Below are 25,759 nucleotides of genomic sequence, written 5' to 3'. Positions count from 1 at the left end.
GTCATAGATATTAAATGATAAACCCGAGCCTACGACTCTGGGCTTTCACTCTTTGTCTAGTGCTTTATTGGTCATGCTGCCTCACTAGGGGCTCTTTATTTGGTTTTTCTATTCCTTCCTTTCCTCCGACACTCCTCATCTATTCCCCATGTCTTTTTTGTTTCTCCTGGCTCCCCTGGTCCTTTAACATTTACTACCCAATCCAACAAACTATATTTCATTCTCAGCCCTTTCCACTCCATTTCAGTCCTGTGTCACTAGGACTACATGTTTGCTAGTTACCTGATTGGGCCAACGCTAATAAACCTCTGACTTCAGCATTGTGGAAATGTATTCTAACCACAGAGATTGGCAATCTTTCTATGAGAGTCGCCTGGGACCCTAAGACTAAGTGATTTACTTGTGATCCTATTGCTAATATGCTTAAGAGATAGGACTTGAACCCAATCTTCCTAATTCTAAGGTCAATTGTTCCTCCATTGTACCTCACAAAGCAAATACTAGTAGGAAAGAGTCAGCATGTCGCTCCTTCACATTGTAACAAGAATCTTTTGAAGATGTCAGTCTGAAAAAAAAAAAAGTTCTAAAGGTCATTAACTATGGAAAATTGGTGGTAGAATATTTTGGAAGCTGTAGGCTTTTTGACATGTTTCACATCATCGTATATAGATAGGCACCTACTTGCCTATGCTTAATGCTTCATTCCTTGCTCAGTACAGAGCACCAGACACTTAAAATGAACTAGGTTTTTTTATAGAGGTATTTCCTTCCCCTGAACCCCTACCCAGGCCAATAAGAAATAGTGACATTTCTTTTTAAGTGTTTTACTTAATTCCTGATATAATTATCTGGCAGGATCTGAACCAGTGTGAATGAAATTTAAAACCAAAATAATAGCTTTTAAATAATGTTTTGAGAAGAAATTGTATCTATTTTATCATTTAAGTGATCGTTACTTATGACTAGAATTTTGAATTTAGGAATATTTAAAGATAGAACTAAGAAATTAATTCTTCCCTAAAAATGAAATGCCTTTTCTATCTAGGTACCATCACCAGTTTCAGAACCTGAAGAAGAAAATGATCCTGATGGTCCTTGTGCTTTCAGGAGGAGGGCAGGATGCCAGTATTTTGCTGTAAGAACTTTATTCTTTGTGTTATTATGAACTGGAATAGAATCATGTCAAGGAACCATACTCTTGATCTGGAAATAGGACATTAGTAAGCAACATTTATTTAGCAACTATTAGATGAAGAACAGGTGCTAAAAGATAGTGTACCAAGATTCCCAAGTGTACCAAAGCTCCTTTATTTGGGGATTTCTATTTACTCATTTATGCTTGTTACATTTTTAGTTTACCTATAGATTTATTGACTACTTAGACTTTATTCAAGAATTTCACTCCTAGGGTTCAATTTGGAGTGAGTATAATGTTGTTAGTCCAAAAATGACTGATAGAAAATAAAAGGCATCAATACGCCTTTTAAAAACTTCACTTGGAAAACCATTTGCCTTATGCAAGATATTAATCTGCATACTTATTCAGGTATAAAATGTAATCATGGTAATTTAAAAGCTGTTATATGGTAGTATATAATTCAGTTGATTAATTGATTTAACAAGACAGGATTTTTTTCTACTTAAAATATGTATATTTAAGTAAAATTCAAGTCTTGTTGAGCCACTTTGATAAGTTTGTGCTAACAGGTAAAATGTTTGAATATATTTAGTATAATATAACCCCAAAGAATTTATACACAAAAATACCAAAAAACCTGCCAGAGTTTCTGGTTGCTTGAATTTTAAAAAATATATATTTTTCCAATTACACATAAAAACAATTTTCAACATTTGTTTTTAAAAAAAATTTATGTTCTAGATTCTCTCCCTCTCTCACTTTCCTCCCCCATCATTTGGAAGGCAAGCAGTTTGATAATGGGATATACATGCGTAGTCATACAAAACATTTCCATTTTATTCATCTTGAGAAAGAAAATATTAAAAAAAATAAAGTAAGAAATAGCATGCTTTTATCTGCATTCAGACTCCCATCAGGTCTTTCTCTGGAGTGGATACTTTTGATTTAATTTTGTGAATTTCTTACTCAACGTAAATTAACAGAACAGTGTGGCAACCAAGGAAGTCATTGCAATTACAGTTCTCTTGAAATGAAACTTAGTGTATAGAAGAAAGATAAATGGCGTGTATTAGGAAGTTCACCCATAAACTGGAGCTATTCGAATGTGAGGGATCAAGATAGTGAGTGAACTTAAAATCGTTCAATGCAAGAATCCATGGAAAAAGAAATTGGGTTTGTTTTTACTGAAAAGATAATTTAAGGCAGTTGGGGGAAGGGGAAGAAATATTTTGCTTCACTCAAATGAAGGAGCTGCCTTTTGGAAGAAAAATAATACTTGTTCTGCTAGATTCAAAAAGACAAAACTGGGAATGATAAGCCCAAATTTCAAATCTAGCTAGAGATAAGGATAAATTTTCTAACACTTAGAGCTGTCCAAAAAATGGAATGAGCTGGTTAAAACCACCTTTTGTTTAGGTTTTAGTCAGCTATTATGATGTTACTAAATTTAGAGGCTTTTTTAACTAGTTTTTTTTTTTATATTGTTAGCTATGTTCTTCCTTAAGTCTATTTGTTTCATTTTAGTTTTTCTTTTCTTTGTAGCCTCGTTTGGACCAAACTAACCATTCATATGACAATTCAGAACTGGCAGATTTGGATAAGTTGAGATATAGGCACTGCCTTACAACTCTTACTGTTCCAAGAAGATGTATAGGATTCGCAAGGAGGAGAATTGGCAGAGGTGGAAGGTAAACTCTTTGTTTTGAGTCTTCAAGCAGTGGAAACTAAGAAAAATTTTATAAAGCTCTTCTAGTTAGTAATTAATCACATATTTTTTTCAGGGTCATAATGGACCGGATATCCACAGAACATGACCCTGTCCTGAAACAGCTAGACCCTGAAATGCTGAATGGTTTTTCAAGCTCTTCCCAAACTGTAGACTTTTCTTCTAATTTCTCATGGACCAATGCTTCCAATAAACATTGTGAAAACAGACTGTCCCTTTCTGAAATACTAAGCAATATCAGATCATGTCGACTACAGTGTTTCCAGCCAAGGCTACTAAATTTACAGGACAGTGATAGTGAAGAATGTACCTCAAGGAAACCAGGGCAGACTGTGAACAATAAAAGAGTTTCTGCAGCATCTGTAGCTTTATTGAACACCAGCAAGAATGGCATATCAGGTAGGCTATCAATTTGTTAAGAATGTGAGTTGTGGAGCTTGAAACATGTACCTAAAGTATTAGCTTAATGGTTCTTTTTGAAAAAATACAAGCTCCAAACAAATATTTAAAATATTTCTTTGCTTATTTTTCCATTTTCCTTTGTACCAAGAAAACTATTTCACAGTTGGATATGTTTGCTGAATCCAACTTATTAGCAAAATGCTATTTTAATCCATGTTTTTTCTTTGTCTTGTATTGTTCAAACCAGATAAAAAGTAAGCAAATGAGACCAGTCATTTTAACTGTCCTATAAACTACAATTTTAAAATGAATTGTGTTTTGAGTATGCTTATCTGGTATAGTAGCATACTGTAGTGTCCCAGGGGAATCCCTTTATAGAAGAACCAACCATGAAGCCCAACACAGCTAGAAAATTTTGACTTGTTTGTTGGGATTCGATTGACTTTTTATCATACTATATTGCTTAAATTTGTAAGCAGAGTGTAGCTCCTTGTGAGTAACATAGAATTTCTATTTTAACTTCTGCAAAATTGCATGCTTTTTTTTTTAAATCTGTAAAAGGTTGTAATTTTATTTGAAATATTTTCTCTTCTTTGATCTAGTTTTTAATAGTTTTTTATAATTTTGAGACATTGCTCAGCTGTGTGCTCTTCAGTTTTATTTTAATATTCGTGATATGTAACATTGTAAATAACATGGTATCCAAAGACTATAAAAATGTAATTTGAATTTTGTTTCATCTGTAGATAACATTTTTATGTGGCATATGTATATGTAATTTATTAATATAATTAAGATGTATACATTGTAAATAATGTATCCAGAGATTATAGTCATTGTGGCTTGGCTTTTACTGTGGGTATACTTTGTTTCTGTGAAACATATATGTACCTGTATTTCTAAATTATTAACATTATGGTGCATCTTAGTATGCAAAATTATATTAAACTGCTTGAAATTGACTTAAATCATTTTAGCTTGATATGATCTCAATAGGGTTCAATCAAAATTTATCATTGAACTACTTACATCTAAAAATTGATATAGAAGTATTTCTTTTTAAATGTTCATGAAAAATTGGATTTTAGTCATTTAAAATAGGTACATTTCTGAAATTATTTCCTTCTTAAATGAGTATAGGAGGGAGACATGACATCATGATACACAGTCATTAATTAATAAAGTTTATGGCCAATCCAGCATTTTAAAAAACCCTTATGAATTAGTCTTCATTCACTTGGGGTTTGAATAAAGGCTTAGTGAATAATAAGATTTTGAAGCTGAAATGCACATGCTTTATATTATTGTTTAAGGTTGCCTTTGGTTTGTACAATATTGTCTTAAAATAGATAAGTATAGTAGGAAGATGTAGGTCAAGTCTATAATTTCATTGAATTCCAAGGGACTATTAAAATTCTCAAACTGTATCAAATGGTGTTTGGTTATAACTTCACCATTAGCAGGGCTTGAAAAGTTTTGGCCATACAAAGATATTTAATGTGACAGGATTTGACCAGTATTTTAACTGTATCTTGTAAAAAAATTATACTATGCCAGAAAAATATCATTTATTATTTTTAGTACAATACAATTTAGAATGGGAACACAACTTTAACTAATTTTACTAGATATTAGCATTTAAATATCCATTTCAAATAAATGTTAAACCTGCATAGCATCAATCTAGCAAATACTTATTAAACATTTGCTATATTTCATTCAATGCTAAAATACAAAGGAGCTTCATGGCATTGTAGAGTTTACAGCCTAGTTGAAAAGAAACCCGGTATAATGGAAAATGAACCAAGGTTTTCCTCTGAGAGAACTGGTTCAGTTCAGCAGTTTCATGTGCTACTTTATACAAATAATTGCAATGTAAGATAGACTGTGAAGATAGTAAGATAGTATGAAGTACTAACTATATTTCAACAGAAAAAAAGAGATTACTTCTGGTAGGGAGGCAAATCTAGTAAGATAGTATGAAGTACTAACTATATTTCAACAGAAAAAAAGAGATTACTTCTGGTAGGGAGGTAAGAACATATAAATATGTCACATGTTTTGTGTATATGTATACTTTTCAAGAGACTTTAAATTCCAACAACTTTCTCAGCAGTTAGCATTTCAGTGAGAATGAATCATAGAATAATTGAAATTTTTTCCTTCCTATTTGACAGACCAAGCACATTCTTTTTTCCCCCTATATGATGTGTACTGTACTTTAAACATATTGTAATTTTGTGCTTCCTTCAAGAACATACTACAAAGCTAAAGCAGACTACCATGATTGCATGATATGATGTAGAAAGTTGTATTTTTTTTTTTTGGCAGGAATTTCAAATATAAGCTTTTTTGTCATTTTTCAGTAGAGTAAGTTATTTTTTCCCCTTAAAACAAATTGGCCAGGCAAAATGGTAAGTAAACTTTCTTCTTTGGAAAGTGCATTGGACTAAGAGTTAGAAGACTCACCCATGTGTAGTTCTTCCTGAAGCTAGCCATACAATTTTATATCAAGTCACTTAACCTCTGAGAATTAGTTTCCTTAGCTCTAAAGTTAGGGTAATATTAGGCAGAAGACACAGCATTCTGTAGGAAATGCAACACTGGATTCATTCAGAATACCTAGGTCTGAATATCAGTGCTGCCATAAGAGCCAAGTAATTTAACTTCTATGACCTTTAGTAATACCCTGATCTAGAAAATGAGGAGTATAATGCTTTCCTTATGTTGCTCATAGAATTATCTGAAGAAAGCGTTTTTTTAAGCCTTTACATGGGATACTGTTAATGCTTAATCTTATAAGAATAAAACATTGTATAAAAGTACTAGAAATTTTCCTGTACTATTGTCATAGAATATTAGAGCTGGAATAGAACTTAGAGATCAGCTAGTCTAACCCTTTCATTTCGTAGGTCAAAAAACTGAGGAGAAATGATGTCACACAGTGACTCAGTGGCAGAGACAAGTAGAATCTAGGCTTCCTGACTCATAGTCCCATCTTCTTTTCAAATTACACAGGCTCCCAAAAAAGGGTAGCCAAGCTCTTTTTGAAGGGTTATGTTAATGGAGTTCAGGGAGTTCAATGATTCTTAATTTTTTCCCCTGATCTATTTTTAGATCAGTTGTTTTTGCCTTAAAATACCTAACATTTTCTTGTAATTTTCTCTTTTGATTTTGTTTTAATATTTCATTTTTGTCTCCTGGACTCATTGACTTCTATTTGGTCCAATAAAATTTTCAGGGAGTATGTCGTTGCTTAGAGAAAGTTTTGTACTTGTTAATTCCCTTTCCAATTCTTTCTTCCATAGCTTCTCATTTCTTTTTTTCAATTTTTTCCTATAGTTATTAAAAGTTTTTAAACTCTTAGGAATTCTAGTTGAATTTGTTGCCAAGCTGCATTTTTCCTTTAGGCTTTGCTTGTGGGTGATTTGGAGTCATTCTCTTCTGAGTTTGTGTCTTGAGTGTCCTTGTCACTTAAAGCAGTTTGGTTTTTTTTTGTTTGTTCATTTGTTTTTAATGTGGAATTCTTTTTTTGTTGCTCATTGTTCCACCTTAGTGACTTATTGTGTGAGGACTGAATTCTGAGCCCTTCCAAAGGGACAGTCTAGACTAGTCTTGTTGCTGCTTTTTGGGAGTATTGATTTGTGTTGTTCCAGGACCTCGGGGACAGCTTAGGCTGGAGACCTGCAAACCCCCAATGGTCTTAAAAGTGTCCTGATCTGGAGCAAAGTTTGATTACTACTTCCCTCGGTCTGAGCTCCATTTCAAGTTCCTGGCCTGAGGTTGGGTCTAATCAAGAGTAAACTGCTACCAGAGTTAGCCCCATCAGCCAGCTAGGAAGCTCTGCTGGTTCAGAGGAACAAATATGCTGGCTTCCTTTGGTCTGGGATCCCTTGCCTTGGTTTTTCTTCTGTGGGATTCAAGCTGATTTAGAAGCTGGAACTGAGATCCCCTTCTGCTTCTGGGATCTGAGCCATACAGCTGCTGATTACTTATGGTTACACAGCCCAAGGCTCCTTATTCTATAATGCCACTCTGGGTACAAGTCTCATTCTCAGTTGACTCTGGATCTGTGACCCAGAGTTGGGCTAGTGGATGACAAAGCTTCCCAGATGGTACCTGTCTCATGTTGGAAGTTCTAGTATGAGTCTGGGACCTCCTTTTCCACTGATGTACAGCCTTCCCTCCTTACTAGAATATTTCTTGCAAAGTGCTCCTCGCCAAGCATTATTTCCAGACATCTCTGTCTATACCAGCCTAGGCTAAAACAAATGAATCACTGTTAAAAGTAGTGGTAAGAGTGGAGGGGTTGGGGTAGAGAAACATCAGGGAAACCGGGAAGGATTTTTTTTACAAAGAACAATAATACAGAAGCTCTGAATGAATTTATTATATTATAACTATTATTATATTATATAAATTATAATATATTGTTATATTATAACAATCTATTTAACTTTGGCATAAAAAAACAGTGCAGAACCAGTTTCTTTTTTTGCTTTCTCTTACCCCAATTTCTTGTGATTATTAGTTGAATTTTGATCTTTTATCTATAATAGACACATTATGATTTATTTGAAAGGAATTCACAACCTTTGCTCCAGACTGGCCTTTACATCAACTCAGAAGTGTTTTTTGGCCTTGCTTTTAATATTCAACCTAAAAGTTTGAAACTGAACCAGACAATGAAAACTTATTTATAACAGAACAGAGACCCTATCCTTATGACCATTTTTAATGAAAAAAAAAATTTTATAAACACTCTAGAGAGAACAGAAAACTATTATCAATAAGCATTACTATTACTTGTTAAGAATAAGTCCAACTAACACAAACTGTTCAATGAGAGTGACAAGCCTGGTGACTCCAGGAAAAAAAATAGCAAATGATTAGCATAATAGGGTCATAGTTTTAATACTAGAAAGGAACTGTAGCAATCAATTGATCCCACTCCCATATTTTATAGATGAAGAAACTGAAGCCCAGAAAATTTGTATGTTATCAAGATCAACACAGGCAATAAGTAACATAGCTAGGATTGGAATCCAGGTTATCTGACTTCAGCATACTTTGCACTATACTACACTATCCTTCTCTCTCCATATTATATCTGATTTTGACATTAGGATAGTATACTGTATGATGATCCCTATTTTTAAACTGATAAAACTTAGACCAGACCAAGAGTTCTTAACCTGGGGGGTCTGTGACCTGGTTTATTTATTTATTTTTAAGGTTTTGGTGACTGTTGTTGTTCAGGTGTGCCTGACTTTTCATGACCCTGTGGTTCATACCATCCATGAGATTTTCTTAGCAAAGATACTGGGGTAGTTTGCCATTTCCTTCTCCAAAGGATTAAGGCATGCAGAGGTTAAGTGACTTGCCCGAGGTCACACAGCTAGTGGCTTGATAACTATATTTCAATATAATTAGCTTCCTTCTCTATTTCCTTTTCCTGTGTATTTTATTTCATGCATTTAAAAACATTATTCTGAGAAGGATTCTATATGTTTCAACAGACTGCCAAAAAGTTCCATAACACAAAAAAGGTAAAGAACAACTGATCTAGACTGAGTTAGTTTAAAACTGGCTAAAATAATCCAAAGTCCTTTTTTAGTGGAAAATGTTCAGTCTCAGAGCCAGTAAGTATTTGCATTTACATCAAGCTTAGTCTTAGAAATGCTTTTTTAGTTTAGTTTAGTTTTAAATATATCACTCAGCTAGATGATGAGGGGTATCTAAGTCTTTGGCGAATGAACTCAAAATACCAAATGACTTTAGTAAATAAGAATAAAATCCAGTATAAAGTGGTATAATATACATTTAGGGTGGAAAGCTTTCCTATGATATCGGCATATTTAAAAAAAAACCATTTTTCTAGTCAGTGAAAAGAAACTACTAGAAAAAGTATCAAGGGAGGCTTAAAAGCACATTTCTGTAAGAGAGGGTGATCTTTTAAAAATAGGATATATTTCCATATAGAATAGTTTTTCCAACTTTTTAATTTCAAAATTTTTAGGACAGTCTATGGGAACATGTCATCCATTGAAAATAGAGGACTTATAATCTTTGCATGAAAATTAGGAACAGAAAAACTTTTCTACTTTGGGTTTGGGGAAAACTATTTAAGTTTCTTCTATATAAGTAAGAATAGTATCTCCTTGAAGTTTTGTGGGGAGAAAAAAAGAACTGTACTTAAAAAATAGGATAAAATGTACCCTGTAAATGGTTCTAGGAAGAGGGGGGGAATAATCCTCTGTCAATTTTGAGCTGTAGTTTGAGTCATGAGAGAAATCATAGGATCATACATTTAATACTGGGTCTCAGAAGTCAAATTGTCCATCCCTTTCATTTTACAGGTGAGGAAACTAGGACCTTTTTCCTGTAAAATATATAAATGTAGATTTTTTAAAAAAGCTTTACTTCCTCCCTTAGAATTGATACTAAATATGGGTTTCAAGGCAGAAGAGCAGCAAGGGCTAGGCAGTTGGGGTTAAATGACTTGCCCAATGTCACACAAATAGGAAATGTCTGAGGTCAGGTTTGAACCCAGGATCTATTATCTCAAGGCCTGGTTCTCTATCAACTGAGTCACCTAGCTGCCCCTGTAAATGTACATTTAATATTATTTTTAGAAGCTAGTAGCAGCCTTTGAGTAATTGCTCCATGCCATGAATAAGTATGGGAATATTTTTTGCATTTTGTGGGTCTGATAGGTATGTCCTCAAAGCAATTTCTTGAATATAGAATGGGAGGGGAGATCTAGAACTTGCTACTTCTAGAAAATATATATAATTTCCTTTACCAAAAACAGGTAATTGTGGAGGCAGTTTAAAGTAGGAAGAAACTAAATAAAATTGCTTCATTATTACTGTGATATCACCCTTAATAGGGCCTCAGCCATAACATGTATCTTTTTTTTTTTTTTTTTTTTAGTTTCTTCTCTAGGGAATTTTCCCTCTTGATGTCCTAGGATGGAAGTAATTTAATTTCAATTTTGATTTCTAATAAGGCAAACAAGCGGTTTCATATAGGGTAACAAAAGCAAAATTGCTCATATTAGAAAAATTTTGCAAAAGAATAGTCCAAATTTGAATCTATTTCATGGTATTTGTGTTTCTTAATAATCATTTTGTCCCTCTATGCTTTCCTCTTTGGACCATTATGTAGTAACTGCTAGTGAATTGGAGTTTTAGCTAATTAACTTATTTCACCTATATATTGTTTAGGTCATGTCCATCAAATTAAATCTGACCAAAACAAAATAGAAACATTATGGCAAGTGCAATTAATCTTCCTCGTTGGGGGAAAAAAACACTAACAAAAGAATGTCCATTGAAAGAACAACTATGATTTTAGACATCACCATTAGGATGCACCCCAATAAAGAGTTATCTTAGCATATGAGGCAGCCATGGTGAAAGAGCATTGAATTTCAACCTTAAATCTGCTTTTTAACTAACTGAATTTTCTTGAATAAAGTCTCATCCTCATTGTACTGTGAAATGATAAAGTGGAACCAGACAGTCTCTGAGGTTCTATTTCACTCCGAAAATTCTGTTATCCTAGAATGGATGATACCTAAAGACTAAGAAACTTTAAAAGGAATCCATCTCTAGTGATAGGAATGGAAAGCATTTCCAACTATTCCTCCTATTATAGTGGAGAATATCAAGGAATACATAAGAAAAAAGTAGTAAATTTCTCAACAGCTCTAAATCCTATGATCTTATATGAGGTTTTTCCTACCATAGGATGGTGAAATGTGAATATATTTTCATGACAGTCATTATTTTTTAAATTAGTTATAATACTAGTAGTTCATCTTTATATAGTTCTTTAAGAATCACAAAGCACTTTTACAGATATTATTTTATTTGATCTTCTACCTCTACCCTGTGGGATATATGCTATTTTTTTCTTCTTTTTAGATATGAGGGAAACTGAAATTCTCTTGAGTGATGACTTGCCTAGGTAACTTGGCTAACATATATCTGAAGAAGGATTTCTGCATTTTTGCTTTGATGATTTAAAAATGAAATGATTAAAAAATCATTATTACTTTTATTAAATAATTTGGGGAAAGTGGTAATACTGGGGCCCTGAGTGGATAGAGAGCCAGACCTAGAAATAGGAGGTCCTGGTTTCAAATCTGGCCTCAGATACTTCTAGCTGTGTGACCCTGCACAAGTCACTTAACCCTAATTGCCTAGCCCTTACCTTTCTTCTGCTTTGGAACCAATACTCAGTATTAATTCTAAGACAAAAGGTAAGACTTCTGAGATTTTTTTAAAGGAAAAGGGAAAAAAAATCAGGAAAGCCATAGTCCAAGTAGGTAGATCTCTTAATTCAAGAAGAACCAAGGTTCAGTTTTAGTTTTCATGTGTAGAATCTTTAATCATTTGGGAAAAGACTTAAATTCAGTTTTTTACCCCATTTCCAAATTATAAAGAATTTACTATTTTCTTATTTTTAAGTGATGGAAACGGGGGGAGGGGAAAAGATTCTATTGACATCCTAATTTATTCCTCTTCCTTAAAAATAATTCTATAAAAATGTAAATCATATATCAAAACATGCATTAATATTCTCTCTTCTTCACTTTAAAAAAAAAGATTTGTCATAATGTAGATAAGCAGTTCTTTCTCACTCTTTTTGGAACAACTTAAATCGCATTCGTGGAAAGACCTGATAAGCATTGCATTTAGGGGAATACATATTGACACAATTATAAATATACTTCTTGAAAATTGTATTCTATTCTTATTTGGGCCTTGGTTGTTCATTTGGTTTTTCAATTTCACTTATAATTTTACTTTTTTTATTTTATCTGTTTATTGTGCCTTTTACCAAGTTCATGGAAATTTATGTATACTTGAAGTTTCTATTTGATTCTGAAGGTCCTAGATTTAAAATGAAAGCCTTATTTTTGTCATAGTTTTAAAGTTTTTGTGTTAACGCTTACATTAATTCCAGAAAAGACAGATGTGAAAAATTCATTTTGTTGATGGTTTTTAAAGATGATGGATGTATTACAGAAATAGTGGATACTAACTCTTTATAGTAAGTATTATAATCTCAGATTGTTGAGTTTTTAAAAATAGAAAATGTTACTTGAAAGTTGTTTTTCCATCATCTTTCATTCCATTGAGACTATTCTAGAATAGCATTGTAGGTTTCTAGAGATTTGGTAACATAAAGAAGGATTCAAACAAATATGTCCCCCACTCTCACCCCATTCTTAACCATCTTCGTGGCCTTGGGCAAGTAATTTTAACCTCTATGAACTTTAGTTATTTCTTAAAGTAGAGGATCTAAATAGATGGGTTCTAGCTTCTATTTCAGAGAGAGAGTATGCATAGATTGATATTTAAACACAGGTATTGTATTTAAATATTAATGATAACATAATGTATATATATTTTGCACATTTCCTTCCAGAAAGTTTTGCTTGCTTTAATTTTCTAGTGGGTCTTTTAAACAAAAGTCTTTTACATTTTATTTAAAGGGGATGATTTTCTTTTTTTGTTTTTAATTTAAGTCCACAAGCCTTTCATATATTTGTTGTAACTATGAGACATTCAATCAAGCAGTGGCTTGGATTTTACTTGGACTTTTCTTTTATTAAATATTTTCACTTATTTCTTGTTTGAATTACTGAGTCTGATTTCTTTTAGTCATTGAACGTGTAAGTGTAGCTAATTTGGAAAGCCTTGGCATTTAAGGGCTTTCACAATAAATGCAGACTGTTTTCTTTTGGAATTTGGGAAGCTGAATTTGTACCCTTTATAGTCTTTTATTTGGCTTTGTTTTTAACATCAAAGGTATAATTTATTCATTGTTTCAGTGTCCTTGGTTAAACTGGGAGTTTAGAATGGCAGCATGCAGTAGTGGATGTAAGATCTTTCTAAGGCATTTTAGAAAGATTTAGGTTAAAATTTTGCATACCTGATACATGCTGACTGTGTGACCTCAGGTTATTTACCAATAAGTGCCCTTTGGCAAATCCCAGAAACTCTTAAATTGCAAATAAGTTACTAATCTACATGGGTGGATAGAAGCTCACTACACTGATGAATTATAGCTCTTGACTAAAGATGCCAGGACAGGGCATGGGGAAGGAGCATAATTGGTTTTATTAAATGCTAGAAACATACCATTTATGAGCAGCGAGGTGGCATAGTGAATAGAAGGCAAACCTTGAGGTGGGAGGTCCTAGGATCTGATCTGGCTTCAGACACTTCCTAGTTGGTGATTCTGAGCAAGTCATTTAACTCTATTTGCCTAGCCCTTACCACTCTTCTGTCTTGGAACCGATGCTTAGTATTAATTCTAAAATAGGAGGTAAGAGTTTAAAAAAAAGAAAGAAATATGCCAGGTTATTTACAGAATGTAGAATTAACCACTAACCTTAAAAGGTAAAAACTATATCATAAAAATTGCAATTCAGAAACCATTTATCAAGCACTTGCTTGATGTGGGTATGATACAGAGAAGAATACAACCCTACTCCTGCCCTGATGGAGTTTGCAGTCTAGTAGTGATAAAACAGTAAGTATAATTACATCTAGGAAGCTTGTTTTTAAATTCCATTATGGCCTTTGAATAAACTGTCCTTTTCCAAAAGATTTATTTTTATTGTGTTTTCTTTATATACTTATAAATCCCATTATAAAGATTTAATAACATTTTACCTTTTTACTGACTTAAGGCTATTTTATGATAATGTTTTAATTACCATTTATGATATACTTATTTCTGGAATTAATGTCTTTTACACAGTAACGGGGGGTATCACAGAGGAGCAGTTTCAGACACATCAACAGCAATTAGTTCAAATGCAAAGGCAGCAACTTGCTCAGCTTCAGCAGAAACAGCAATCTCAGCATTCCTCACAACAGACACATCCAAAAGCACAGGTAAAGCATTCTCTGGCTTTTCTTTCTTATCTAACTTTTTATTTCTGTTTAGCATAAAAATTACTATGATGCTGCTGCTCTTGGTTTTAGAGGGATATTTAAACTTTCTTTAAGTTTAATCTGTATATTTTTTAAAAGTAAATTTCTTTAATTTATTCTTGAAATTTTGAGTGTTACGTTGAATCAGATATTGTTCTTAATGATTTCTTGATGAGGAAAGAAACACAAGGAATCTTAAGGGTGTCAGGATATAGTATAACTGAAAACAATTGTCCAAAAATGTAACTTTTCTTATGTATTTTATTTATTTTTCTGATAATTAAGTAATTACTATATTGTTATACTCAATTTAAATGAAAGATTATTATACCTTAATTCAATAATTCAAAGGAACCAAGCAATTACTTCATTTTATGCTTTGCTGCCTTCCTGCCTATCATTATACCTTCCATAGAGAAATGAGAAGTCCTTTGCAAAAAGAATCTGCCATTGCCAGAAGTTACCTCAAGTAGGGACAGAAAGACAACTAGAACTGTTTTTTGTTTTTTTGTTTTTTTTTTACCTGTATACCTCAGATTTTAAATCAACATGATTTTTTTGTTTTGTTTTTTTAAACCCTTACCTTCTGTCCTAGAATCTATACTAAGGATCATTTCCAAGGCAGAAGAGAGGTAAGGGCTAGGCATTTTGGGTTAAGTGACTTGCTCAGTCACATAGCTAAAGAAGTGCCTGAGGTTAGAATTTAAATCCAGGACATCTTGTCTCCAGGCCTGGCTATTTATCCATTGAGCCACCTAACTGCCCCAGACTAATGTTTTTAACTTAAATAATACATATAGATTTTGTTAAGCTTTATAATTTACTTGTATATCAAAAAGAAATTGCTCAGATTTCATCCTCAGTTTATCATTGGCCAATATTAATTTGAGTATGAACTTTTGGCCCACATTGAAAATAAAATGCCTGTAATGTATTACTAAACATCTGAGTCTGGGCTTATTTCAGCTGTATATTATCATCATCTTGGATTCAGGTCTTTTAGACCTGGTAGGATCTATTCATATTGATGATGCCTGTATTTTCAGACAGGGTCAGTTTTTGTCTTATCTGTGGAGACACTAGTTCTAAAACTGAAAGGGACCTCACAGGCTTCCTCTTCCTCATTTTACTGATTAGAAAAACTGATCACAGGAAGTGTAAATGACTTACCCAAGGTCACACAGATAGTAGATATGACGAAGAGTTAAAATTTAAACCCAAGTCCTTAGTTCCAGAACAAAAGTTTTTTCACTATATTAAAGAGGGCTGTTTCCTCTATCCCACATGGTATACACTTCAGTGGTCTTTATATAATAAAGACTATTGACTGAAGTTTCATTATTTCCCTAAAGAGACTTATTTTATTCCATGAAATATTTACACTGGCCCTCAGGTCCTGAGTCCAGCAGTGAGAATTTCAAGATAGTCCAGAATCTAAATATTTTCATTTATGTTTTTGAAATGGTTCTTCAGGAGTAGTCAACAGCCTCTTAGGGTCATGCCCTTCTATGGTGTACTTTGGAAGTCACAGAGAATTAAGAATTTAACTTTGTTCATTTTGTAGGGCTCAAGCACCTCTGACTGTATGTCTAAAACACTTGATTCAGCCAGCGCCCACTTTGCTGCATCTGCAGTGGTCAGTGCACCAGTTCCAACTCGCAGTGAGGTGACCAAGGAACAGAGCACTAGCCACAGTAATATAAATGGTGTTGTCCAGCCTTCAGGTAAGGCTGACATTTCAAGTGCTATTAACTGGAAGAACTTAGGTCATAGATTCAGAGTTGAGACACAAGGCTAAACGGCTCGCCCACAGGCACATAAAACTGCAAACCTGGTATTTAAAACTAGGTCTGGTTTCCTACATTTTAATATTTTTCCATTGCACCACATTGCCAATCATGTTATTCACAAATTTAGGTTTTAACTTCCTTTTTGTTAACACCTTATATCACTTATGGCAAACAGAATGGGAAAAGATTATAATATTAAAAGCTTTATTCACAAAGAAAATATTAAAAATAAACTTAAAGTTGGCATAGTTGATCATTTTTCCACTATTATACATGCTATAGTTAATAGTAATTGACCAGTGTCCAAAAGTTAGCTGATTTAATACAATTGAAATGCTAAATCCCTCCTGTCTCTTAGTGATGTGAGTTTTAATTTACAAACCAAGGAAAAAATATAGTCACAAATTTTAAGTACCACAGTTTGGGTATTTTGTGGGGCCTGGATTTATATCTGGGAGAAAGAGGTAATTGGAAAGAGAAGAATGTCAGGAGCTATTATTCTACATGAAAGGGGAGACAATGAATAGCATAGCTTCCTTTCTTCCTTTTTTCCCTACAACACAGATTTAGCCTAATCTTCCCTATACTTATTCCTGCTATTCTTCACCTTTTCTAGTTTCTTGACAATCCCATCATCATTTATCTGACCCATTGTGCTTTTATATCATCACCACAACATTATTCATGGGATATTAAATGACAAATGTAGTCAGCCACAATTAGAGAAAGCTATTCAGAGTGGCGAAATCAGTGCTAAACTTCCAATAACTGAATACACAAATAGCCATATACAATGGCTCACCATTCACCCTGATCAGTACTAATATGGGAGCCTGGCTAATTTTCCCATCTGCCATGGGTCTTCAGAGACTATTATTTTTGAATCCATCACCCTTTAATATTCTGTCCACCTGCTAGAACACAGACTTTTTTTTGTGTGTGTGTTTCCATGATGGACTTCCTTTTTCTAGATTATACATCCATCTTGGTACTTATGCCAAGGCTTCCACAAATTGTCATAACATCTGAACTGTCATTTCCACCTACCTCCAACTTCCAAAATGTGCTCTTCTGGAATTTCCATACCACATTATACCTGCCCTAATTTACTAAAACACTGAAAGCAATTGGAAACTGTATCTTCTATGATCCCATTTTCAGTGAACTTCAGATTTGTGAGAGATGAGTATATGTATTTAGCAGTGTATCACATGCAGCAGGGATGCATATTTACTTTAGAAGTAATGTAAAAAATAAAGGTAGTAATGAGAGAACTACTGAAGTTATTGTTGGACATAAACACAGTTTGGGTGAATAGGTTAATTATATATAATTCAAAATATTTTGTCAACCCACCTAAGTTAGAAGAATTGGGTACAAAGGCCATTTGGAATGTGGTAGGTGGCAATGTTAGAAGGGAGGATAGGGCAGGAGTAGTTTTGGAAGTCTACAGTAGTTAAGAATGATAGCCAAGATTCTGTGGCAACCATTTAGGTAACCTAGTACTAGTATATGAAAGGAATATGACTTAGCTGGTTATTTTTGTCTTATTTTTATTCCTTATTCACTCTTATCTTACTGGTTTAATTTCCCTCCTCCCTTTTTGTCAAAATATCCCTAAAATAGGGATTGCATTGCTTCATCTAATTATAATTATCTATATTCAACAGAATATGTATTTCCCACAGTATCCATTTCCTTTTTTTTGAATGCTTCTGTAATGAAAATGAAAAGATGGTAAAATTCTAAATATAATTTACTAATTTTTAGAACTGTATTATAGAAATGATAGCATTTTCGTTTCCTCCTAATTAAAAACACATTTTCATTAATGAGTATAAAAATATATTTGTGTTCAATCCTGATAAAATATTTACTAGCATAAATATTTGCATTTGTTATATTATAGTTTAATTTTAAATTATTTCATTCACATTTTCACCAAATGATCTTTCTTTCCTCCTTTAGGAACCTCTAAAACTCTGTACTCCACCAATATGGCTTTATCATCCAGCCCAGGGATTTCAACTGTACAACTTGTAAGGACAGTTGGCCACACCACCACAAACCACTTAATCCCAGCATTGTGCACAAGCAGCCCTCAGACACTTCCCATGAACAATTCCTGCCTGACAAATGCAGTGCACCTCAACAATGTCAGTGTTGTTTCTCCAGTCAATGTGCATATCAATACAAGGACTTCAGCACCATCGCCAACAGCCTTAAAACTTGCCACAGTTGCTGCCAGTATGGACAGAGTGCCAAAGGTGACTCCTAGCAGTGCCATCAGCAGCATAGCAAGGTGTGTGTCAATGCCTAGAATAGAACAAAATACTAGAGTACCTTAAAAATTCTGTATTCCAATCCTCCCATTATATAAGTTAGGAAACTAAGTGCAGAAACATTAAAGTACATGTTTATATATTCAGCCTAGAAGTGACAAAATCATACTAGAAACCTAGGTTTCCTGGTTCTTGGTTCATTACTCTTTCTGATATATTATGTTGATTTAAACAGAATAAACAAAACAGAAATGCTTACTAACAACTTTTAATTTGTTTAAAATGAATGAGTTATGTAGTTTCCAAATTCCAACCAGAAATATGAACAAGAATAGCAAATTCTTACTTATGTCTAAGATGTCCATATAGAAATTCAAGTATTTCTTTTGATATAATTAGATGTCTTCCTCTACTATCTCTTTTCGCCTCATCTAACATGAAGAAATAAACCCTCACTTAACCAATACTTTAAATGTACCCATCATCCCATGTCTTGTCCAATAGATTGCCCTACCAACATTCACATTCTCCAGTCTTCAGTGTTTCCTTGTCTCCTACTGGCTCCATTCCTATTACCTAGAATGCACCCGTGTCTCCATCAGCCTTAAAAAAACAAAATAACAACAACAAAAAAACTAGAATCCTCACTACATATAGTTCTCCATTTTTATTGGCCAAATTTGAGAAAGCCATCTTCACTAGGTCCTTTCACTTGCTCTTTTCTCATGTGCTTCTAAATCCTCCAGTTTCACTTCCAAATCTCTTCACTAAAACTACTCTCTAAAATTATCATTGAGTTCTTCATTGCCAAGTCTATAGTATTGTCTTAAATGTTGTACTTCTGGACCTCTTTGCATCATCTAATATTTGAATACACTCTTCTCACTAGTATCTTATTTCTGGGTTTTTGGAGCATTTTACCTTTTTAGATTCTATTCTTTCCTGGCTGACTACTCTTTCCTCTCTCCAGCTGGCTTATTAGGATCCATAACCTATTCTTTCCTTACAGTTAACTGTAGCTGTATCTCCAAGGCTGTCCTTAAACCTCTTTCATTCTCACTCCTAGTGATCTTGTCAGTTTCTATGGGTTCATATATCTTCTTTGTGCAGGCAACTCCATACATCTTTATATCCAGCTCTATTCTCTGGAGCTCTAGTCATGAACTACAGATTGCCTGTTACACATTTCTTTTTTTTGTTTGTTTTGTTTTTAAACATTTATTAATATTTATTTTTTTGAAAAGTTAACATGGTTACATAATTCATGCTCTTACTTTCCCGTTCACTCCCCCCCCCCCAACTTCCCCCTCCCTCCATGGCAGATGTGCATTTCCCCTGGTTTTAACATGTGTCCTTGATCAAGACCTATTTCCAAATTGTTGTTAGTTACATTGTTGTGGTAGTTTTGACTCTACATCCCCAATCATGTCCGCCTCAACCCATGTGTTCAAGCAGTTGTTTTTCTTCTGTGTTTCCTCTCCTGCAGTTCTTCCTCTGAGTGTGGGTAGCATCTTTACCATAAATCCCTCAGAGCTGCCTGGGTCATTGCATTGCTGCTGGTACAGAAGTCCATTACATTCGATTTTACCACAGTATATCAGTCTCTGTGTACAGAGTTCTTCTGGCTCTGCTCCTTTTGCTCTGCATCAGTTCCTGGAGGTCTTTCCAGTTCACATGGAATTCCTCCAGTTCATTATTCCTTTTAGCACAATAGTATTCCATCCCCCGCATATACCACAATTTGTTCAGCCATTCCCCAATTGAAGGACATACCCTCCTTTTCCAGTTTTTTGCCACCACAAAAAGCGCAGCTATAAATATTTTCGTACAAGTCTGTTTATTTATGATCTCTTTGGGGTACAAACCCAACAATGGTTTGGCTGGATCAAAGGGCAAGCATTCTTTTATAGCCCTTTGAGCGTAGTTCCAAATTGCCAGCCAGAATGGTTGGATCAATTCACAACTCCACCAACAATGCATTAATGTCCCAATTTTGCCATATCCCCTCCAACATTCATTACTTTCCCCTTCTTTCATTTTAGCTAATCTGCTAGGTGTGAGGTGATACCTCAGAGTTGTTTTCATTTGCGTTTCTCTAATTATTAAAGATTTAGAACACTTTCTCATGTGCTTATTGATACTTTTGATTTCTTTATCTGAAAATTGCCTATTCATGTCTCTTACCCATTTATCAATTGGAGAATGGCTTAATTTTTTTATACAATTGGTTTAACTCCTTGTATATTTGAGTAATTAGGCCCCTGTCAGAGTTTTTTGTTATAAAGATTTTTTCCCAATTTGTTGTTTCCCTCCTGATTTTGACTACATTGTTTTTGTTTGTACAAAAGCTTTTTAGTTTAAGATAATCAAAATCATTTATTTTACATTTTGTAATTTTCTCTAACTCTTGCTTGGTTTTAAAGTCTTTCCTTTCCCAGAGATCTGACAGGTATACTATTCTGTGTTCACTTAACTTATTTATAGTTTCCCTCTTTATATTCAAGTCATTCACCCATTCTGAATTTATCTTGGTGTAGGGTGTGAGATGTTGATCTAAACCTATCCTCTCCCATATTGTTTTCCAAATTTCCCAGCAGTTTTTGTCAAATAGTGGATTTTTGTCCCAAAAGTTGGGCTCTTTGGGTTTATCATACACTGTCTTGCTGATGTCACTTACCCCAAGTCTATTCCACTGATCCTCTGTTACACATTTCTAATCAAATATCCTGTAGGCATTTTGAACTTAGTACATCCAAAATGGAACTCATTGTCTTTTCCCCTAAACCTCTTTCTCTTGTTTACAACCTCAAAATAATTTAGTTTGAGCACTCCTTCACCCTCCTTTGCCTCACATTTCTGATTATCCTTTACTTCTTCCTTTCTCCTCTTGTCCCTCTTGTCCCCTTCTCTCCCTTTCCCCTACCATCTCCTTTGTAGTCAAAGTAATAGTCCTAAAATATTAGTCTCACCTTTATCCTACTATATACAAAAATTCCAAAGGCCCTGTTAACCTCTAAGATCAAATGCAGACTCCTCAGTTTTGCATTTAAAGCCTATCATACTTTAGTTCTGGCCTACTATACTATATAATTAACCTTTATTTTCCTTCTTTTCTTTCCTTTGGTCTAACAAGTTGGCCTTATTGTTATTCCTTTCTCCATCATTCATCTCTTTGCCTTTGTACAGACTGACCTCCTGTAACATATGCCTCATTCTCGGATCTTAGGTTTCCTTGTGTTCTTAAAAACTCAACTTAAGGCCTTTCCTGATCCTCTCAGCTATTATTACCCCTATCCCCTATTTCCTTGTATTTATTTCCAGTATATTTTTACATGCATACATGTGTTTCCCACTGTAGAATGTAAGGTCAGGGATCATTTTATTCTTTGTATTTATGGCCTCAGCTTTTGGCACAGTGCCTCGCACATAGTAGCATTTAATGCATGTTTATTGATTAATTGATTGGTTTTTAGTGTAGAATAAGTTTCTAGCCTTCCTTATATGCCTCTTAAAAATACCCAGAGTTCCTTAAAGGCAATGATGATATCTTAATTTTTCTTCCCCCAACATAGTAACTTGCATAGAGTATGCACTCATTCAACATTTGTTATTGATGAATGTGGGAACCTTTTGAGGAGAGCCAGAAGGTTATACAAGTTATATAAGGATGCCATATAGATTGATAAGCATATGGTCATGCATACTAATTTCTAAAAGATTAAATAAAACTATGTGCAGCTATATGCATAATGTTTCTGAGACATATCTTGACTGTAGAAGCTTCAGAAGACCTTTTTGAATACTGTTTTACATATTTAAGTTGTTCCTGTCATCAGCTTAATCAGATATTTCTTTACTAGTACAATAGAATTGGCAAAATATATTATCGTGAGAGCAGCTGGGTGGCTCAGTGGATTGAGAGCCAGGCCTAGAGATGGGAGGTCCTGGGTTCAAATTTGACCTCAGACACTTCCTAGCTGTGTAACCCTGGGCACTTAACTCCCATTGCCTAGCCCTTACCTCTCTTCTGACTTGATTCTTAGACAGAAGGTAAGCATCTAAATAAATGATTGAATGAATGATCTTGATAAAGTAAGCAGTATATCAGGTTATGAACAAGATAGAAGGGATTTTTTTCATTGAAAAGAGTTATACTTTCCTTGTTTTAGTCCACTTATGTCAATGCTTGATTTTGATTTCATTTTATATATGTTTAGAATTAGGGCTCACATATAGAATTTTCTTGGGTTGTAAGCAATGTTAACATCATATTTAAATTACTAATATTTATATTATCATTACTCTTGTTACAGAGAGAACCATGAACCTGAAAGATTGGGTTTAAATGGAATAGCGGAAACAACAGTAGCAATGGAAGTGACATAACCTCCAACTGTTGGCGCTGACCTGTGCTGATGGTGTGTAGTCATTTCTTTTCCAACTGAATGCAAAATACAACACTCTGTGGATCACAGAGAACTAAAATGGACCTATTGAACTATCAATATATCGAATATTAAATCGATATATAATGTACATTTTGTAAAATTGGGAAAATCACTACCTTGTAAAATAGTTTATTTGTATCATCAATATTATTTCTGTTACTTGAATAGTAGATATTCATCATCATGCTTTTGCACTTGAATTTGCAACTGAATGGATTTAAAAAATAATTCTTTAATGGGATCATGAGCATGAAATGGGATCCTGCATCACTTGTTTTAACTATTTATTTTGCCATGTTTACATTTTGTATCTTGTACAAATAAATCGAACTTTGTGTCTAAAAAGTTAAAGATTCATAGCTAGGAAATGAAATTCTTGTAATTTTTTTCTAATGGAACTGTAAAGTTTTCACTTGGTTCATTTTGTTTCACAATTTGACTAGATGGACTTTTTGGTAAATACTTTAGTGGCATTTCACTGTCAAATATGAAGTTCAAGGCAAAATAGTATTTTCTATTACTGTGCAGGGGAAAGGGATGGATCGATACATGCAAATTTAATGTAGTAACTCACTTTTCCATATATTTTGAATGTATATTTCTATTTATAATACCAGTTTATAAAAAATAATTACACAGAAAAAACTGACTAGGAAAAATTATGCATCTAGCACATATAAACTGTGCAGATAAGAAAATTTTTCAACTGATTACATTTTATCTGAAGACTACATATTTTAACGGCTTTAAAACTGTAACACACCACGTAAAGAATATTTTACCAGGTATGTATTGCATTATATCATTGCAATAATTATTGGATGTCTAGATATCGAGCCATCCCAGGTGGTGGGAGGGGGGAGGGTTGTGGCAAGATTGTCTTTTCAATTTCGGAGAATTTTCCTGTGGCTACAAGGCAAGTAACGGGTTGGAAAAAGTCTGACTGTAAGCGTTGGACACCTTCGTAGTGTAGTGTTTTAGTGACTTTTTTTATACGGTTCTTGTAAATTAGATATGTGTAGTGGTGTTTCAGAATGTTTGTTTATGCACTAGTTCAGACAACTTTCCCTGTTACTTGTTCTTGATAAGTGAAAACTGCAGGGAAATAAAAATACATATCAAAACATGAACATGTTGCATATGTTTATTTCAAAATGAAACAGTATAAGTGGAAATTTTAAAAAGATAATAGCACTTAGCAGCACTTTTCATTTTCACAGTGCTTTTCAAGCATTAACAAAGAAAATTATAATAAGCCTATCATTGGGCATTATGGTTTTCCTGATAATACAATATAAGCTACCTTTGAGATGGAAAGATTCTTAAATATTTTACAGAATGTAGTTAATTTACAGTATAATAGAAATTGGAAATTGCAAGTGAGCCTCTTTATGAATAAAAGTTTAGTGTAAAGTTACTTTATAAGGGGTTTTTTGGTCACATGAGGGGGGACTATAACTACTTTTAATGAGAAGTGATGGAAGCTACATTTTAAACTTACATCAATGATTTTATACTTTACAGTTTTATCTGCAGTCCTGGAAGTTGTGAATGGTTGTGTCAGTTGAATTAACGGGCCAAGATTTTAGAACAGCAAGTGAAATTTCTGTTGAGAGTCATTTTAATTGGGTCCTAAATTTGTATAATAAGTTATGGGCAAAAATACAGGAAAAATAAATTAAATTTCCTCCGTCTTTTGACCTGATAAAATCCATGCTCTTTTCTGCCATTTTACCCTAAATTCTTTTGAGTTCTGCTTGCTGATAATCACAAAGGCAATAACTTTGATTTGGTATGTCCTGTGACTATTATTTGCTTTCAGTGGAAGTGTCTCATTGTGGCTAAAGGAATATGACAACTATATCTATATATATATCTATACATAATTAGTAATTCTATGAAAATGAAGAGACTATCAACATTTAAGAGATGTTGCCAGTTCAGCAGTGTATCAAATTCTTCTATTATTTCTGTACTTCAAAAGATCTGTGTTTTCACCTGTGTGGCTGTTTCCTCCATTGATGCACATTACAACCTCTGTCTCTGTTCCTTAGTAGATGATCTTCATGAATTACTGTAAGAAATCTTACCTGGTGTCCAAGCCTTCTAATCTAACTAAGCTGATTCTCATATGATAGACATTGGGCCTGGCACCAGGTCCTTAGCAGATTCATTTTGATAGGACCTGCCAGAGGGTAAGACCTTTGGCAAAAACCTTTGAGAGACAAGGGTTGTCTCTATACTGTCATGAGATTTTGGTGGAGATGTAAACACCAATAACATTTTCATTTGGGGTGGGGGGAGTGGGGCAGGGAAGAGGACCAGAAAGGTAAGCTTTTGTAATTGGAGAAGATTGATGAGGTGATGTTTCTTTTTGATACTGATACAACTGTCTAAACTAACCAACTGATGGATTCTTACATTATAAAATAGTCTGTTATAATCTGTCAACTTTTTAACTAGTATCAGAATTTCCCACTGTAAATGCTTTATTTTGAACCTTCACAGTGAGTCATTTTCAGCAGTCAAGCTTCCTTTTTAACAAAAACCTAATTTCTTAAGTTCTAGAATTTTATCATTTTGCCATTTGGGGATGGAGACTTTTTTATAAAATGTACTTTATGCTTTCTTGCCTATTTAAAAATAATACCACTCATAACCTAACTTTTTCTTAACTCATATCTTTCTGAAATATTAGTTATTGTGTTATGCTATTGGAGCTTTAACTCAAGATGAAGATGTAGATGGTACAGAACATAGGGCTCAAAGTGTAGTGATCCCAGCAGTGACTCAGTTTGCTTCTTTGTTTTTTCCCTTTTTTCATAAAGGTAGAATAAGGCATGTGCAGCTTTACCTGACTAATTGGGATTTGTAACAAGCCTGCCATTCAGCACAAATTGCTTTCTCTTAAGTGACATTATATTCCTCTAGAAAATCACTATTCTTTACTGTTGTGATTAGTAACATCAGAAGTGACTTTCTCCATCACTAGTAAAATACACTGCAGGTTCTTCC

The 25,759-nt window shown here is 33.9% G+C and overlaps 1 protein-coding gene across 2 annotated transcripts in view; it reads left to right on the top strand.

The window, feature by feature from the left end:
- EPC2 (enhancer of polycomb homolog 2) overlaps nucleotides 1–24,426 on the top strand; it is a 191,222-nt gene extending 166,796 nt beyond the window's left edge. Inside the window, exons 8-15 of one of the 2 annotated variants that reach the window (XM_044669886.1) lie at nucleotides 1,046–1,135; nucleotides 2,681–2,826; nucleotides 2,920–3,263; nucleotides 14,049–14,185; nucleotides 15,789–15,948; nucleotides 17,983–18,316; nucleotides 22,610–22,714; nucleotides 24,269–24,426. In XM_044669886.1, coding sequence (XP_044525821.1) covers nucleotides 1,046–1,135; nucleotides 2,681–2,826; nucleotides 2,920–3,263; nucleotides 14,049–14,185; nucleotides 15,789–15,948; nucleotides 17,983–18,316; nucleotides 22,610–22,682 — 1,284 coding nt within the window. In that variant the 3' untranslated portion in view covers nucleotides 22,683–22,714; nucleotides 24,269–24,426. Of the gene's footprint in view, nucleotides 1–1,045; nucleotides 1,136–2,680; nucleotides 2,827–2,919; nucleotides 3,264–14,048; nucleotides 14,186–15,788; nucleotides 15,949–17,982; nucleotides 18,317–22,609; nucleotides 23,865–24,268 lie in introns of those variants that run through there. The other variant, XM_044669885.1, reaches the window with a different exon arrangement.
- Nucleotides 24,427–25,759: the final 1,333 nt, after the last annotated feature.

This window comes from Gracilinanus agilis, chromosome 3 (assembly GCF_016433145.1).
Source record: "Gracilinanus agilis isolate LMUSP501 chromosome 3, AgileGrace, whole genome shotgun sequence".
Taxonomy (NCBI): Eukaryota; Metazoa; Chordata; class Mammalia; order Didelphimorphia; family Didelphidae; genus Gracilinanus; species Gracilinanus agilis.
This window is presented reverse-complemented; position numbering and strand designations above follow the sequence as displayed.